A 16,332-nucleotide genomic window follows, 5' to 3' on the forward strand; every position below is an offset into this window, starting at 1 on the left:
ACATAATGCCCTCACATCAATGAGAAGATAATGGGCCCTTAAGTGTGCGTGTGTAAGGCCGACAGAGGAAGGGATATGAAATATAAAGCAAACTCGGCTTAAATAACTTGCTTTTCCAGTTAAGAAGAAAGTAATCTCTTCTCATAAGCACCATCATTTTCTGGTAAACGTGAACCAACAGGTAATGAGGTTCCCATTACACAAATGCTGTGTTACAAGGTCTAATGAGCATATTAATCTTTGTTTTTCCATATAACCGGTAGATAATCCAGGGATTTGTGTTGGCGTTGGCTCTGCAGTGGTTCTGGGTGAATGTGTGTGCTCACAGCCTGAACCAGGAGTCATCCTCGACCCCAGACCCAGTGAGCAGGAAAGACTCTACGTGAGGGCTGCATGATAGGGTTGTCTGGTGTGCAGTAGGAATGAAGGGATGCCACAAACATTTGTCTTTCTCAGCAAGCAAGTAAATGTGTGCCATTCCCTGGCAAGTTGGGTTTGCATCGTGCCTGGAATTTGGGATGGGTGCATAGCTCTCTCTCCATCTCTGCAATGTGTGGCAAATGTCTATTCTGAGATAATAGATAATGCCAAGAAAAAACATTTGCAAAGGCAGCCAGCACTGCCTTCCCTACTTGTTCCCTTTATCTGCTTATGAGCTGTTTCTAGCTTGAAACTAAATGACATATTTTTAGCACAATTGCCATTGTTATAATTGTTATGCCCAATGTCAAGAACATATGAAACATGATGATAAGGAAAAAATTACAGCATAAAATAATACAAGGCAGGCACAGTATCCTTGAGCTGTTTTCCATGTTGAGATTTTCCAGATAGAAATCATTTTGCTTGGCTTCAAAAGGACAATATGCAAACATGTAAAGGTCAGTCTGATTTGAGAGCACAGAAAACAGCTAGAGCCAAATTCTGCAGAGATTTCATGAATAAGTTCACCATAATTGCAGTGAAGAAGACTAACAGCAAGTGGAAACTTACTAAGATAAGCTACCTAGTGTGCAATTTTGCTTGTAAGTTAATGATCTTGTGTGATGGCTTTGAAACTTCTTAGGGGAAAAAGAATCTCTGGAATAGGATTTAAACCAAAGAGCATGCATTTTCACTTTTCCCTGTTTTACAGATTTACTCAACCCTTTCTAATCTATTAATAAGACTAGATTTTGGTTATTAAATATTGAAGTCTTTGACATTAATGAAGTGGCATTATCTCTCAGTTTAAATCACACAAAAATACCTGAAAAATTCTCTTCTAGAATATCTGACAGCCTGAGCTTCAAATATTAAAGGCAAAAGCCTTTTTGGACTTGTTTACTGATCCCTCTGTGGGCTGAATTACAGCCCTCACTAGTAGCAGCACTTGTCATGGACTGAGAAACTGTGATTTTTTTATTGCCTTTTTCCCTCCCAACACACCTGAGATGAGCCACTATATCAGGATGTCACAACACTTAAATTGAGGGGGAACAAGAAGAAATGCAGATCCCTTCTTAGATAAATCTGCTTAATAAATCTGAGGAGCAAGGAGCGAGGAATGGACCTGTTTGCATGATAAATGTCACCACTGAGTTCTGCATTGTCACTGTGTGTGACTTATGGAACTGTATGAATAAAGTACAACTGTGAATGTAACACAGAAGTGTGTCTGTAACTCAGAGCTGTGTCTGTAACTGTGTGAATAATAATGCCACCCCAAACTCAGCCCTTCTAGCACCAGGAGAGGTCGGGTTAATTGATGGGACTGTGCTAACACCCTTTTCCTGCAGGGTTTTTTGGTACTTCTGTGTGTTGCCTGCTCTGAGTAGCACCCTGAGAACTGTAGGTTGTCACCTGAGCCACCAAAGGCTTCACCTTTTTCAACTTCACAGGCTTGAGAGTTCAGAGTGACTTTGGTGAGGGTCTTATTTTTGTAAATCTCGACAGAAGATTCCTACTAACCTTATGTTATATTAAAAATTACTAGAAAAATTGTATGTGACATATTTTCTGCCATGGGATGAAACACCAGTTGTTATTAAATGTTTATTTTTATATTATTGTTTATTATGCTGAATGAATAAGGTTTATTTTTATTAATCATAGCACTTGGGGCTATTGATACTCATTGTGTTTGGCAGCCTCAGTCTAGCAAACCTAGCCAGCTACAATGAATATTGCCATTAAGCTACAGAAATGTCACATGCACTTAATAAAACAGCCTCTTCCCTTTCCTTGTACAAGGGAACATGAATTTTTCCTTTCTCCTCAGATGAGAAACCTGTGTTTTCTGATACATTTCCTCAGTTAACTTGACACTGACACAAATCAGTAACTCCATCGAATGACCAGCACAGCCCTGCTCATGGTCGGGCACCAGAAGCCAGAGTTTAGGCAGGGCTTTAGTCCTACAGCTAAATCACAGTCCTGCCTATGCCATGACCACACACCACAGGCTCCAGCACTGAATTTCATGTCCAGCTCTTCAAAGCACAAACAAGATCAGGACAGCAATCAGCCCCCATCTACTTCTGCATATTTACAGGGAATTCACTTCTGATTGAGCTCCCTGTGCCCACTCCCCCACACAGCTGGGAGGGCATTTTAATGTGTGTATTTCTGCTACCCATCAGGTCATTCAGACATCCTTTCATTATATTTTTCCACCTCAGAGCTGGAGCTGAAACAAAACTTAAGCAAATGCTTGTATTTATAAACCCCCATCAGTCCTTCTCCCTGTGCACATTTTTTGCATTTCAAAAATTGAACAAAACTTGGAAAGCTTTTACATGAAACCACAAGAAGCTTTACTCTGTTATTAGAACAGCAAACAGAAAAACAAAACCTTTTCTTTTAAAAGCAGCCATTACTCCATGCAGCTTTAACTTTGTGTTTATGTCACACCCATGTGTGTCACATCACAGTTTGTAGCACTGTCAATCAAAGCTGTCACAGTGGCCAGTTTGGTCCAGGAGAGGGAAAAAGCCTGGAAGTGCTGCTTGAATCTACTCTGTGGATATTCAGAATGAACTCTGGGAGGCTGGTTCAAGTGGCTTATTTCCAAGGCAATTAAGTCTTTCTTAAGTAAATGTGTGTAAAAAATGCTCCCTCAGCCTGGTGGCACCTGACACTGCTGACTTCTTAATACGCATTAGCTCTCCCTGGCTGGGATTGGAGAGAATATGACTGAAAACACAGCAGAAAAATAGCTGGGGTTGTGTGTGTATGTGTTGGAATATCTTTGGCTGCATGTTCCATCCCTCCTCGGGGCAGGACTCACAAACGCCCGCTCCTGACACCACACACCCACGCTGCTGCAGATGTCCTTCAAGAGACATGCTGAAAGAAACTTGTTATTGATTTCTTCTCCATCACATCACTTGAGACTTGTTAAATTGGCTGGGGGAAGTTTGTAATCATTTGAGAGGAAGAAATGATTCCTAAGCAAATGGGGAAGCAGCTTTTCTAAATGAGAGCGCCCTAAGCCAGTGCCCGAAACCGGAGACTGCTCTCACCCTTCAGGCTCTCTTTTTTGTCATATCATTTGAGAAATGCAACTGTTGCATGGAAACCTTGAATAATCACTTGGTATCAATACCCAGGGACCTTGGCAGCTGCATTGAATTACTCCTTGGTCACAGTGCCTAGTGAAACTGCGGCTGGAAATGTGGCTGCAGTCATGCCAGCTACTCGGATTGCATGGCTGAGGTGCTGGGTGTCAGCTGTGCTTCTCCTGCAGGGTTTAACCCTTCGGGCACTGCCTCCTCTCTGCTCCAGGCTGTGCCTGCTTTGTCAGCAATGCTGACATACAATCATAGAATAGCCTAGGTTGGAAGGTACAAGGATCCATCAAGCTCCTGGCCTTGCACAGAACAATTCCTTCATGTGCCTGAGAGCATTGTCCAAACATTCCATGAGCTCTGTCAGTCTGGGAGGCAAGACCACTTCCCTGGGGAGCTGTTCCAATGCCCAGCCACCCTCTGGGGGCAGAACCTGTTCCAAATATCCAACCTAAACCTCTCCTAACACAACTCCATGCTGTTCCCTGGGTCCTATTCTGCACATGCCATTCCCAGAGCTACTACAGCACTAGTTTGAGCAGCCTTTCTCAAGTTCTGTAGCTGTTACATGTTTTTGGTCTTCAGACCAATAAGACAGGTGAGGAACTTCAGTGGATGAGGGAGGATTTTCAGTGCTGCTGCTGGGATGAGGTGGTCTGTGGCACAAGGCACTCCCTCAGGCTAACAAATATATTATAACAATATACTGGCAGCTTCCAGGGTGTGTCTGTCTCAATGTTTTTCCTTTATAGCCACGGAGACATAGAGCAAAGAAGGCTGTGAGAGACTGTTTGTGGGATGTTATGGCAGAATTACCAAAGTATTGCAATTACCAAAGGTATTAGCAAAGCTGTAAAGGTGTGAATTTGAACCCTGACTCCAAATGGGTGCTGCTGATGTGTTTGATCCAGGGGAGGAAGGATGCCAGTCAGGTTTCCTTCATACAGGCCTTGATCTCACAAACAGGGCAGCTGCATCAGCCAGATATGGACAAATTGTTCCCCTTGCTGTTACTCTGATATACCAGAGAACTTGGTGAATCTGCCTTCTACCTCTGCCATCCTCCACCTGCTCATCAAAGGGGGATAAGAATTTGTTGTGCAGCTCAGCAAGTTAATATTAGAGAATTACAAATGTGAAATGCAGATGATGGTGGTGTAAAAATGCCGAAAAGCCCCGATTAGGAGCTGCCTCTCCCCAACACTGGAGACTTCACAGGGATCAGAGAGAAAATGACAGATTTCACACACCAGTTCTGATGAATTTTACAGATCGCCCTGGGCTGCAGGGAAACCATTTCAAAGCATAAAAGTCATTGAGAATTTTTCCTTTTTTGTGCAGTGATGAGAACAATTTCTGAAACATTGTACTTTGCTGTCACCAGGCTGTTTTCCTCAGCAATTAATTCTCCAGGCTGCAAAAGGAAGGGAAGATCAGTGTGCCATGGCCTGCTGAGGTTGTGCCACTGTGGTGCTGCTCAGTTTGGGCTTCTCTGCCTCTCTGGTCCCTCTGGAGAGAAGAAGGACATGTCTGGGCTATTGCCACCTCTCTTGGGTCTTCCACTGTGATAGTCTTGGTTTCAGCTGGCTTCAATCCCAGAGCAGCAGTTATTAGCCAGGGTAATGGCAGGTCTGAAAAATTACAAGTTTAAAATTAGAAGGTCAAGAGTTCTTGTCTTTTTTTTTCATACTCTCTTTCTAGTTGGCTCAGTAATCTTTCCCTATGTTGAAAGTCTTCAATAAGACACAAGGGACACATCGCAGAGTCCAGTTTTTACAGCCAGAGCTGGCTGCCCAAGGTGACTGGAGGCAACCTTGAGTCACCAATAGTTAGATCCTCTCTCTGCATCCAACATTAGTCTTGAGGAGATGGGAGAGAGCCCTTTCCTTCTCCCACGCAGGAAGATGATTTATCCTAATTCAACTGTACATTTTAGACTTCCACAGTGTCCTGTGGCAGGAAGCTTCACAGCTCACCCACCTTGCATGTGCAGACTTGCCAGTGATCATTTTGGACGTGTCTGCAGGAAATCCTGCTGTGTGCAGTGCTGAGCTGCCATCCCTCAGGCCACTGGCAGTAGGGCTTACTTCTACTTGTGACACAGAAATAGGATGTGACATTCCACCTTGGGAAGGCTGCTGAGTGCCCTGGAGCAGGGGAGTGGGCTGGCTGATTAGCTCTGGGGCAGGCAGGCTTTGCCTTTGGGGTGTGGATGGAAAGGTTGGAACACTCTGACACCTCTGTGTTTGATCAGACATCTGCAAAGGCACCGTGACCCAGCTGATGTTATTAAAATGGAGAGGAGGTGGATGGAAATGAACTGAGTGGAATAATGCACCCCATGCTACTGTGGGATGTAAGAGCACCTCCAGCCTTCAGCAGCTGTGACAATTACAGGCTTTGGCTGTGAAGAGACACGTCCCCAGCTAATACTTTTAGCCTCTACTGCTCTTCTTGATCTGTCAGAGTGAGGAGGCTGCTGGTATTAGAGATAACAAGCTGTGGTAAGGTACTGCTGCTTTGTTTCAAGTGTGCTAACTTTGTTTCTTCATCTCTTCTAAAGTAAACTTGTGACTTCTCCCAGAAATTTGGATGTAATCAGACAGGCGATAACAAGGTACCACTATCTAAGGTTCATCACCCCTGGCAATGCAGCTGGATCCATGCAACAATACATTTGGATGGGAAGAGGTTCCTGATTCAAACCCTGTCTAAGAACAGGGACATTCAACCTTTGGAGCATTATTTGAACTTGAGGATGTTTCCCACCCCATGGAGGGATTCCATTCCCTCCATGAAGTCAGGATGTGCATCAGAATCTTAAAATACAGGCACATCCTCAGGAGGGTAAAAGAAACAACCAGGATCTCTTTAACATCCCTGTGGCCTGGCATTTAGAGAGGGCTGCAGTAATGACTGCTTGACCAATTCTTTGTCCTTGGTCCTCTCCAGATGGTGAGGGATGCAGCTGCCTGTGATTGCCCTGCCCTGTGTACACATATCCCTGTACACCAATATCCCTGCTAAGAATCACTCACACCCCATCCAGAACCTCTTAATCAGGAGAAATCCTTCTTAACATTCAGACTGGACTCTTGAAGCAACATTTCATCCATCAAAATGGTGGATGAGTGAAGTGTGTACTTCTCACTGAGGGTGAGTGTATACTTCAGGAAATAAAATATTCAGGATATTGAGAAATTTTGGTTTTCTTTCTTTTTTTGCTAAATTAAAGTTGTAGTTGGTTTTATGAATTAAACTTTCAAGGTAGATGCATGGTCCTGCAGCACTCGTGCAGGTATTCAGATGTCAGACACACAGGTAAGAAATCATATGAATGAAGATTATAACATCAGGCTCTGGAAGTTTTAAGTCTCTCTTTGAAATACAGTTTGGGTTATTCCTGTGGCCTCACCCTTATTAAAAAGCTCAAAAAAGTCTGTGTTTTCCTTCACATGCATGTGGAGTCCTAGCCAAGCCATGCTTGCTTTCTGCACAGCTTATCAAGATAAAAATGCAGGTGGAAAAAATCCTATTTTCTGTCGAGCTTAGCCCTTCAGCAGCAATACCTTTTGCTGTTTCACACTGTGTCTCCTATGCAGTACAACTGAGCTGGAAAATAGCAATGCCTACAGGAGGTTTTTAGAAGTAGGAGGTGGAACAAGAGATGCAGAAAACCTTAAGAATTGGCACAAAAGCCAGGTTCTAACCTGCATGGCTGTATCCCAGCTTTCCCCTGCTGTTCCCAGCAGTTTCCAGAGCACGTAACAAGTCCAGCCTAACCCCAGGCTGCTTTTGGCCAGCTTGAGCTCCTGTTCTAATTCTGATGTCAGTTGTCTGACCCTACAGTGCAGAGTGAGACCTCCCTGTGCAGTTTGTAAGGAATGTTTTATTTGCATTCTTGAAAAAATAAACTGATCTTTGCTCCATTGCCTTTTCCATTCAAAATCCACCTTCTGGGGAATATGAATACTGCCAAATCTTCCCCAGTCCACAGTTTTCTGGGTGAATTAAATTGTCTTCTTCTCAGGGTGTTTCTTCTCTGGGTGTTTTCCTTTCACATAATAAAATGTGTTTTATTGTACCTGATTGCATTAATTGATGCAATTAATTAATTGGTTATGCACAGTGCCCAGGTCAGATAATCAATATATTTTACCATTTAAAACCAGAAGGATTTGTGATCAATTCAGAGTCTGCCTTCTAATCTCAGGTATTCAGACTTGGTTTGTTTGCTTGCTCTGTTTCTCCCCGTGGCTGATGTGAATAACAATAATGTTGTTAATAGAAGGTTTTAAACATTCCTAGCATTTGAGGACCAATCCTGCTTCCTTTGGATAGAGGCAGGCAGTGCTTTCCTTGAGTGAAATGACAGAGCTGCTACGATTTCAGCTGCCACCTCCTTCTCACCCCACTGCAAGGAGCAGCGGGCTGTGCTTATTTAAACTGAAATAACTGGAGCTGATCACTGCTGGTGGGGATCACGCCCTGCTTGGGAGGCAGAAATGAAACCCTGACTTGCTTCAGAGGAAGAAGGGGCAGCCAGAGGCGACAGAACAAACTGTTGTGCAGACGCTGGAGCCACCGGAGATTGCAAAGAGACGACCTTGTCACAAGATGAGGCTCTCCCAAAGCTTCTTATCGTGCTGTGCTGAGCTTAGCAGCAAGTCTGTCCCAGTCTCGGTGTGTGGTGTGTGACCTGCTCCTCAGGCCGGCCACAAGTGAAGTGCGTGCACAGGGAGGGCTGGCATGAGCCGTGGCTTCTGGACCCTGCTTCTCCTTCGGCAGGGGAGGCAGTGGAGAGGACTCAGGCACCTAAAGAAGGTGGTTCTGTGCTTGTGCGTTTGCTCTGCTGTTCACAATTAAAGTCGACTAACTTGCTTTTGTACCAGCTGCAAGGCACAGCGAGTGGTGCATACAAGGTGCTCAGATAGAAGCACTTTTGGAAGTAGAGCGAGCTCTCCTACATCCCTCTGCTCCCGGTCAGCTGGGATTCCTTCTCAAGCCTAGGTATACTTCAAAATACCCATAAACGTGCACTTTAAAGAATCCCGTGTCTTATCGCCCTTTAGGAGTTTGTTTTCCATATGCATCCTCTCTGACAAATTTTATGCGAAAAACCATTGTATTTTAGGTTAGTTTGGGGTTTCAGAATGCTCAGGGTGAACATGCCAGCACCTGCACGGGGGAGCATATGTGGAAAGAGGAGTAGAGCTCCACAGACCGTGCCTCCTGCACGCACACCTGGCCAGCACGGACCCGTCACTCCCGCGTCCGGCCACGACAAAAACGAGAGGCTCCCCTGTCCGGGGAATCGGAGCTGCCCCCGCCTCCCGGGGGAGGGCCGGGGCCGGGGCCGGAGCATCCCAGCGCGCCTGCGGGGGCCCGGGGGGCGCATCCCGGCGTGGGCGGCAGCCCCCGCCCCGCCAGCCCGCCCAGCCTGCGGGACGGCAGCGCCGCCGGAGCGTTGCCCTTTTAAGCTGTGGCCCCGCTCGCCTCCTCCCCGGCTCCCGGAGGGGCTCCGGCAGCCGGCACCGAGCGAGCGACACCGAGCGACCTCCGCGCCCGCGGAACGGAGCGGAGCCCCAGGGCGGCGGCGGGGCCGCGGCCACCGGGCTGCCCCTGCGCTGCCCCCGCTGCTCGGGGACCATGGGATGCTGCACCGGCCGCTGCACCCTCATCTTCCTCTGCACTTTGCAGCTGGTGAGTGCAGGCGCTCGGCGTCGGGGGGAGCCGGCGGGGACCTGCGGGTTCGGCTCGCCGGGACGGGGCCGCGAACAAAAGCGCCTCGGTGCCCGCTGCCCCGGGCAGGGCTGAGCTCCTCCGCAACTTCGGCTCGGAGCAGCGAGGTGGAGCGATGTGGGCTGCGCTCCGGGGACGCTGGGGAGGATTTACCCGTGCTTAAAACTCAAAAATAGAAAAAGAGGGGGGGGGGAAAGTAATTTTCAATTAATAAAATAAAATTTACTGTATTGTATTGTATCAGTTGTATTATAAAATACAACTGAAAAAAAAAAAAAAAAGAAAATTACTCTTTGATAGGAGTCCCGGCGGCTCGGTGGCGGTGTTGCAAACCAAACCAAACTTGGTACGTGCACAAACCCACCGGTACCTTCAGCCTCTTTCATGGAGAGGTCCACCCGCATCCCACCCTGGTCGTCCTCTTCCCACTCCGCTGGGGTTTGTGCTGGCTCGGAAGGAATTATTTCAAACCTCCTCGGGATGAAGTGGAGGTTTTAGATAGAATGTGCCTATTATTAAGAGTGTATTTATGTAGGAATAAACTTCCCAGTGTGCAGAGAGTGCGGTCCCGGTGGGCACGGGTCGGTCCTTGGCGGGTGCGTGTTCCTGGTCCTTTTGACATCTGCATAGATGATAAACAAAGGTCTGGTTGTTCCCTGAGTGTCTGCGCATCCAGCCTGGGTCTGGAGGGTCCCCTTCTTGTCAATAGCTAATGGGCTCCAGGGCTCCTCCAGCCTTAAAAAGGAAATGACAGCATCTAGGGGTTTAATTTCATTGCCGTGTCCCGAATTCGCTTTATTTTGGAGCATTAGCAGCGCGCAGGAAAGGGCAGGCTTCCTGCGAAGTTCTTTTGAATAGTTTGCTGGTGCCAAGGGGTGAGTTTAGCTAAAACTCTTTGTTTTGGAGTTGGGTGCTGTGACAACGTTTCTTTTCCTGCAAAGAGTCAGGGAGCAGACACAGGACTGAAGGTGGGAGAGCAAAACTGGGGACCTGCTAGTTTTGAAATGATACCCATCAGCCTAAAATTGGAAGGAAAGAGGGTGGGAATTCACCCCTGTGAACCCAGACTGGCACAGTTGGAAGACGAGTGTAGAGGATTTGACTCATCATTAAACAAAATACAGAATAGAAGTGATGGGGTTTTCTTGCACGAAGCGTCTTGCTCAGCATATTTATGAGTGAGTTGAATGGCTGGGGAGTGTGTTTAGTCTCCTGGATTATTTCTTTTGATTTTTCACCCGTGATGACACAAGAAAGAAGCTGCACCCCGTATTACGTTAGAAATTGGTGTCTCAGCACTCACTGTCTCTTAAACCCATCACTGTGTCATCCTGCTCTAAGCACACACTCACACACTGGGGGAAAAAAAGGGAGGGAATGAGAAAAAGAAAAAGCCATGAACTGCTGGTGCTGTTCTGATTTCTGACAAGCGTGGGAGTTTTCTTGTATCCAAGATACGGGGACAAAGAACCCCCAGCATTTTATTTTCCTTAAGACCCTCCTCCTTGAAGAAAAGAATCAGTTTGGCTTATTCTTAAGCAAGTTTGGACGCCTCAAGCTGTAGCGATTTCCCATGGCACTTGCTGGGTGAATTGGTAGGGCTGGAAAAATGTGAACTATGGTGAGGGAATTTCTGGAGCTGTGCTCTGATGGGGGGTGAGGTCAGGAGATCCTGGCCAGTTCCCAGCAAGAGCTTGGGTGAGGGTGAGATCCAGCGTGGTGCTTTGTTATTTACTTTCTTATTTAATTGAGCAAACTTTGTCTGTAAATCATCACATCACTTCCACATCCGCACGGCCAAGTGACGTGCAGGGCTCGCTGCTGCCCAGGGTGGGCTCTGCTAAGACAAAACACTGAAGCAATCAGGCCAAGATCATCAATAAATTATAATGACGTGAACTTCCTTTGTTCATCTCGTGTCTCTGCTCAGCTTCATTTGATACTTTGAACCCTTCACAGCCTTCCCTGTTTGTTGCCAAGCTCTGGGTCTCCCACTGCTGGAGTCCCAGGGGTGAAATTCTGACTCTTGTGTGGACGTTTTGCCTCTGAGTTAAGTGGGGAGAGGATTTCGGTGCTGGGATCTCCCACTTCAGTTCTGCAGCACACCCCTGAGATCTGTTACATGTTCTGGTGTCTGTTCCCCAAAGCTTCACAGGGCTTTTTATATAAATGATGAAGGGAAACATGAACAACCCCCCAAAAAACTCGACTCAGGCACTCTGAGTTGGAATGCTTCATATAAATTGTTTTATTATTAGGTGCAAGTAGTTGAGTGAGCGTGCGGGGAAGTGTTTGCACACTGCAGTCTAAATGTTTCCCCGGGGAGAAAAAAAAAAAAAAAAAAGAAAAAAGGCAGAAAACAAACAAATTCATCATTTGCAGTGTGTGCTCCCAAAGAAAAAGTTTGTGCTCCAGCCGGAGAGCAGAACAACGTGTGAATTGAAGGAGCTGCTACACAATGCGAATACCAACGAGCTCCTCAGCCCCCCACGGGCTGAGCCTCGTGGCACGGGGAGAGGAGGAGAGCGTTTGCATCTGTCTGAAGAAAATCAGGGCTGACTCCCCAGCGGTTTGCTAATCAAGGGGGGAGGGAAGGCTGTAGTTTGAATAAATAATTTGCCGTGCTCCAATTTTAGATTATTGTTTCCTTGAAGCGTCCACGTTAGGCTCGGTGCTTGGCTGAGCGGTGCTGCAGGGAAGCTGCAAGAAGGTTCTGGCTCTCCCTCCCTCTGCCCTGGTGTGCATCCCTGTCCCTAATCCTTCCCTTTTTCCCAGTCCAGCCCTACCTCCAGCAGCAGTTTGGGTGAAAGTTGGCCCAGGTCAGGGCTACCCTGCAAAACAGCTTCTCCTCACCCATGGATGGCATGGAGGAGGACCATCAGCAAAATGTTGGGGTGTTTTTCCAGGGTTTGTGATTCCCAAAGGGGTTGCCCCCTCCCTATTCTCACTTTGCCCAAACACCTCTGTCATCCAGGAGCTGTTGTCACCTGCAGCAAATCACTAGCCCTTCCTCATCCTTCCCAACCTTTGGGCAGATGCTTATTAAGAAACAAGAGCAAAGTTTAAATGAGCCATAGGCCTCCCTAGGAAAAAATCATGAGGTTCTCTGTCAGGGAGCCTGCGTAGTGGGTTAAGAAATGCCCCATGCAGGAATTAGAATTGGAAAGGGTTTGCCAAGGGCAGGATTTCCGAACCCGAGTGGAATGAGGCTGTCACACCCACCAGGGGCTGGGTGGGTCCTGGTGGGGAGCCACAGACCAGGGCTGGGTCTGAGGCAGGGAGATACCAAATAATCATTGATTTGTGGCTTTCCTCTCGGCCAGTGCGAGATTGCACCCAACTGGTGAATTTTCTGGAGCAGTAAGTGCCTGTGCACCGGAGGCACTATGTGAATTTATTTCCACTGAGCATGGAAAAATTCCCTGGCTCCCCGTGCCCTGTCCCTATAAATCAAACAACTGTAGTTTCTTTACATTCTGTCCGTGGATTGAGAGCTCAGATGCCAAGCAAAGCCTGGAGACAATTTTACAGATACATTATAAATCCCCCTAGAATAACAGCTTCTAATGGAAAAAGTGACTAATACTTCAAATGAGCACAGAGCAAGGCGCCCTGGGACGGGACTGCACATCAAGACTAACCAAAAGTAACTATAGACATTTATTTATTTATTTATTTATTTATTTCCTCATGCACTTTTTCTGCCTCGCTCCTTTCTTAGTGATTCCTTTTTAATCTCTTAATCTCTTACAGAATAGGGTGACCAATTCTAGAAGCTGTTTGAAACCAGCACAGATCCTTCTCTAACTACTCTCTTGAAGTATGCTCTCGATTGAAGCATAAAATGATGCAGGGCATGTGAGGAGTGAGGGCAGAAGGGGAGTGTCACAGACTGGCAGTGGGATGCCCTGGAAAGGCCAGATCTGGGCACAAATGAAGTGTGAGTTAAAATAGTGGGAATAGAGGGATTCTTTACAAGGGCCTGTGATGATAGGACAAGGGGGAATAGCATTAAATTGAAAGAGAGTAGGTTTAGATTGAATTTTGGGAAGAAATTCAATCTAATCTGAGCCCCTGAGGAGCTGTGGCTGCCTCATCCCTGGACCTGTTCAAGGCCAGGTTGGATGGAGCTTGGAACAGCCTGGGCTAGTGGAAGGTGTCCCTGCTCTGGCAGGGGTGGGGATGAGATGATCTAAGGTCCCTTCCAGCCCAAATCTGCATTCTGGGATCCTGATTGTCTGACTCGATCCCTCAGCACACTGGGCTGCAGAGGGGAGGGTGGCACAGCATGTCCCTCTCCAGGGCGAGGAGGAGACAGGATTGCAGTGTCTGGGGGCTGTAGAAATTACTTGTTTGTCTTTCTTTCTCCTCTCCACCCCAGGGATCATTTGGGCTGGAGGCTGGGAGAGGAGAGCAGGACTTGTCTCTCCCCTCCTCTGCAGCTGCCTCTGGAGCCAGGGCAGAGTCAGGCTGCCCTGAGGGAGCTGTGAGCCTACACAGCTGCCATGTGGCTGAGCACAAAGCCTTGGGGGGAAGAGCAGGTGCAAGGGGAAGCACAGCATCCCTTGGCTCATCACGCTGCTCAGGACCCCTCCAAAATTACCTTGTGCTCTCCCCAGCTGCTTATCTTCTCCATGGCTTGTGCTTAAATCCTAAATCCTCCAGGGAAAGGGCCATCTTTGGTGGATGTGCACAGCACCCAGCTCTGTGATAGCTCAAGCCTATCCTGAAGTCCTTGAACAATATTCCAGGCTAAATAATAACGTAAGGCTAAAGACTGCGTTTGACAGATGCTGTCTTCTCCGTGTCTGTTCCAGACAAAGGAAAATTAAAGCTGTGCCAATAATAGAGCTCGTCAGCATTTTCCACTGAAGCTGACTTTCAGTAGAAACCTGGGGATTTGACTAAATGAATATTTTCATGAGAAGTATCTGCTTTCCATAGACAATCCTGACTTTTTCTCCCAAGTTTTGGCCGGAATATTTTGGCAAAAAGTCAAAAATGTGCTGGCAAATGTTTGCTGTGCTGGCAAACATTTTTAATTTTGGAGTGGTGGAGCTTTCCTTACAAAAAGTTGAATTTTTGCATGAGATTTCTCTTTTTTCCTCTGTTTTTCCTGAGCAGCTGGAGTCAGTACACTGCAGCCCAAGGGAAGAACAAGGGAGGAGCAGTTTGGGGTCTGTGTTTCAGACGTGCCCAGGTCTCCTGGCTCCCCACATCCTCCTTTCCTATGGTGGTGCTGGAGATTGCAGATGACTCACAGGAACTGTGTCCTCTAACCAAACCCACTCAGACCAGCCATGAAATTTGGCCAAAGCCAAGCCAAAAAAGCGGCTGAGGGCAGGGTGGTGTTGAAGTCAACTCTCCTTGGAGAACTGGGGTTTTATTTCGGCTGACACAGTGACTTTGTTGACCACTCTGATTTTTCCTGGTCACTCTCTGCTCCTTTGGCTTCCCCTTTTCCTCTCAGCAGAAGAAGAGAAGGATCTGGTTTTCCCTGATGGGGACCCTCTCCCTCTGGCTGGTGTGGGGTTAAGGGAGCTGACGTTGCTCCATTGTGTGCTAATAATATATGGAAACTCAGATCATTTTGGCTGGGGTGCAAAGTGGAGCTCTTCCAAGAATCTGCTCCAGGGGCCCTCAAGTATGAACTCTTGGAGAACAAACTGGATAACAAAGGCCAGATTGTGATCTCTTTTCCTCCAGGAAAACCCTGGACTAGCCCATTGCTTTTTGAGCACTTAAGAAAATGCATATTATCCAGTGAGCAGCAAGTGCCCCAGCTGTAGCATTGCCTTTCCCATTAACAAAACGTTGGGTCTGAGGTCAGTAGAACTGAACCTTTCTTTCTGGTGAAAACACCCCCCAAAACCAGGGATAATTTGTGATTTAATGTTCCCTTTGTCCCCATTCCTCCTACAGTACATGTGATGAGCACAGCCAACTGCACAGGTTGTGTCTCTGTGTTTCAGTTTGGTAGAAGGAGAGTTTTTAACCAAGTGGAAACTTTTGTCTCAAAAGCAGCCCATTCTTCACCCCTTCCCTGTCTAAAGAACACGAGGAGGGAAAAAATGACATTTGTGGACAAAAAAGGAAGAAAATACCCTGGCATTTAGCAATGTTTGCTGAAAATGATGGGGGTGTTCATTGTGCCAAACCCCAAATATTTTGAACTTTTACAGAAACTTGAAAACACTTCTGAAAACAGCTGAAAAGTCTCCCCCAAAAAGAAGTTGGTTTGTTGTTGTTTATTTTTCATTGGGGTTGTGCACCCTGGATGTTTTCACTCTCAAATATCTCTGACATCATCATGTCTCCCCCAAACCCAGCTCATGGTGGGATTTAAGGAGAAAAATCCTCAAGGGGAAAGCACAGGTTTGGGTGTTGCTCAGGGTGGTGCTTTGCTGCAGTGACTCATCTGCTCACAGTGGTTTGGGGTATTTTTGTTGCAGAAGGAAACTCAATGAATAAACGCCCTGTGGAAATTGGAATCTGAGATATTTTGTAATCATTCCAGAGTCATAATATTACCTTAAAGTTCATGAGATTTCAGACTAAGAATAAACAACTTCTGCTTCGTTCGCTTATTGATCTTTGGTAAGAGTCAGAATCTCATTTCACCTTCTTGCCAGGGATAATAGTAGGGATTACAAAAGTATGGATTAACAGGAGTAAAAAGTCGAGAATCAGTAGTAGTAAAGTAATAATAGGAGAGTAGGTGGTAATAATAGGGAGGAGAAGAACTGAAATGAGTGAAGTGTTTGGCAGAAATCTCTGAGATGATGCTTCAGCAGAGTTGCTGCTTCTCACCAGTGTGTCAGAACTGTGTCTCACCTTGAGCACAGAAAAGTCAATGGTGGTGTTGCTCTGGCTCCTCCTGCCTTAGCCAAGCCCTGGCCCCACATCTGAGAGTCCTTGTGAAGAACAGAAGTTTTATTTTGCTCTGTGTTCTGAGGCTTCACAGACTGTGGAGGAGCAAGCAGCAGATCTCTGCTGGGGCAAGATCAATATCTCCTCCCTTGACTTTGCTGTAGCTCATTAA

General features: G+C 46.7%; 1 protein-coding gene across 3 annotated transcripts in view; it reads left to right on the top strand.

Annotated features, from left to right (window-relative positions):
• The first annotated feature begins 8,994 nt into the window (after positions 1-8,994).
• NKAIN4 (sodium/potassium transporting ATPase interacting 4) overlaps positions 8,995-16,332 on the top strand; it is a 51,032-nt gene continuing 43,694 nt past the window's right edge. The window contains exon 1 of one of the 3 annotated variants that reach the window (XM_036395657.2): positions 8,995-9,251. In XM_036395657.2, coding sequence (XP_036251550.1) covers positions 9,198-9,251 — 54 coding nt within the window. In that variant the 5' untranslated portion in view covers positions 8,995-9,197. The remainder of the gene's footprint in view (positions 9,252-16,332) is intronic. The other 2 variants (XR_004981457.2, XM_036395656.2) reach the window with 2 other exon arrangements.

Source organism: Molothrus ater, chromosome 17 (assembly GCF_012460135.2).
Source record: "Molothrus ater isolate BHLD 08-10-18 breed brown headed cowbird chromosome 17, BPBGC_Mater_1.1, whole genome shotgun sequence".
Classification (NCBI taxonomy): domain Eukaryota; kingdom Metazoa; phylum Chordata; class Aves; order Passeriformes; family Icteridae; genus Molothrus; species Molothrus ater.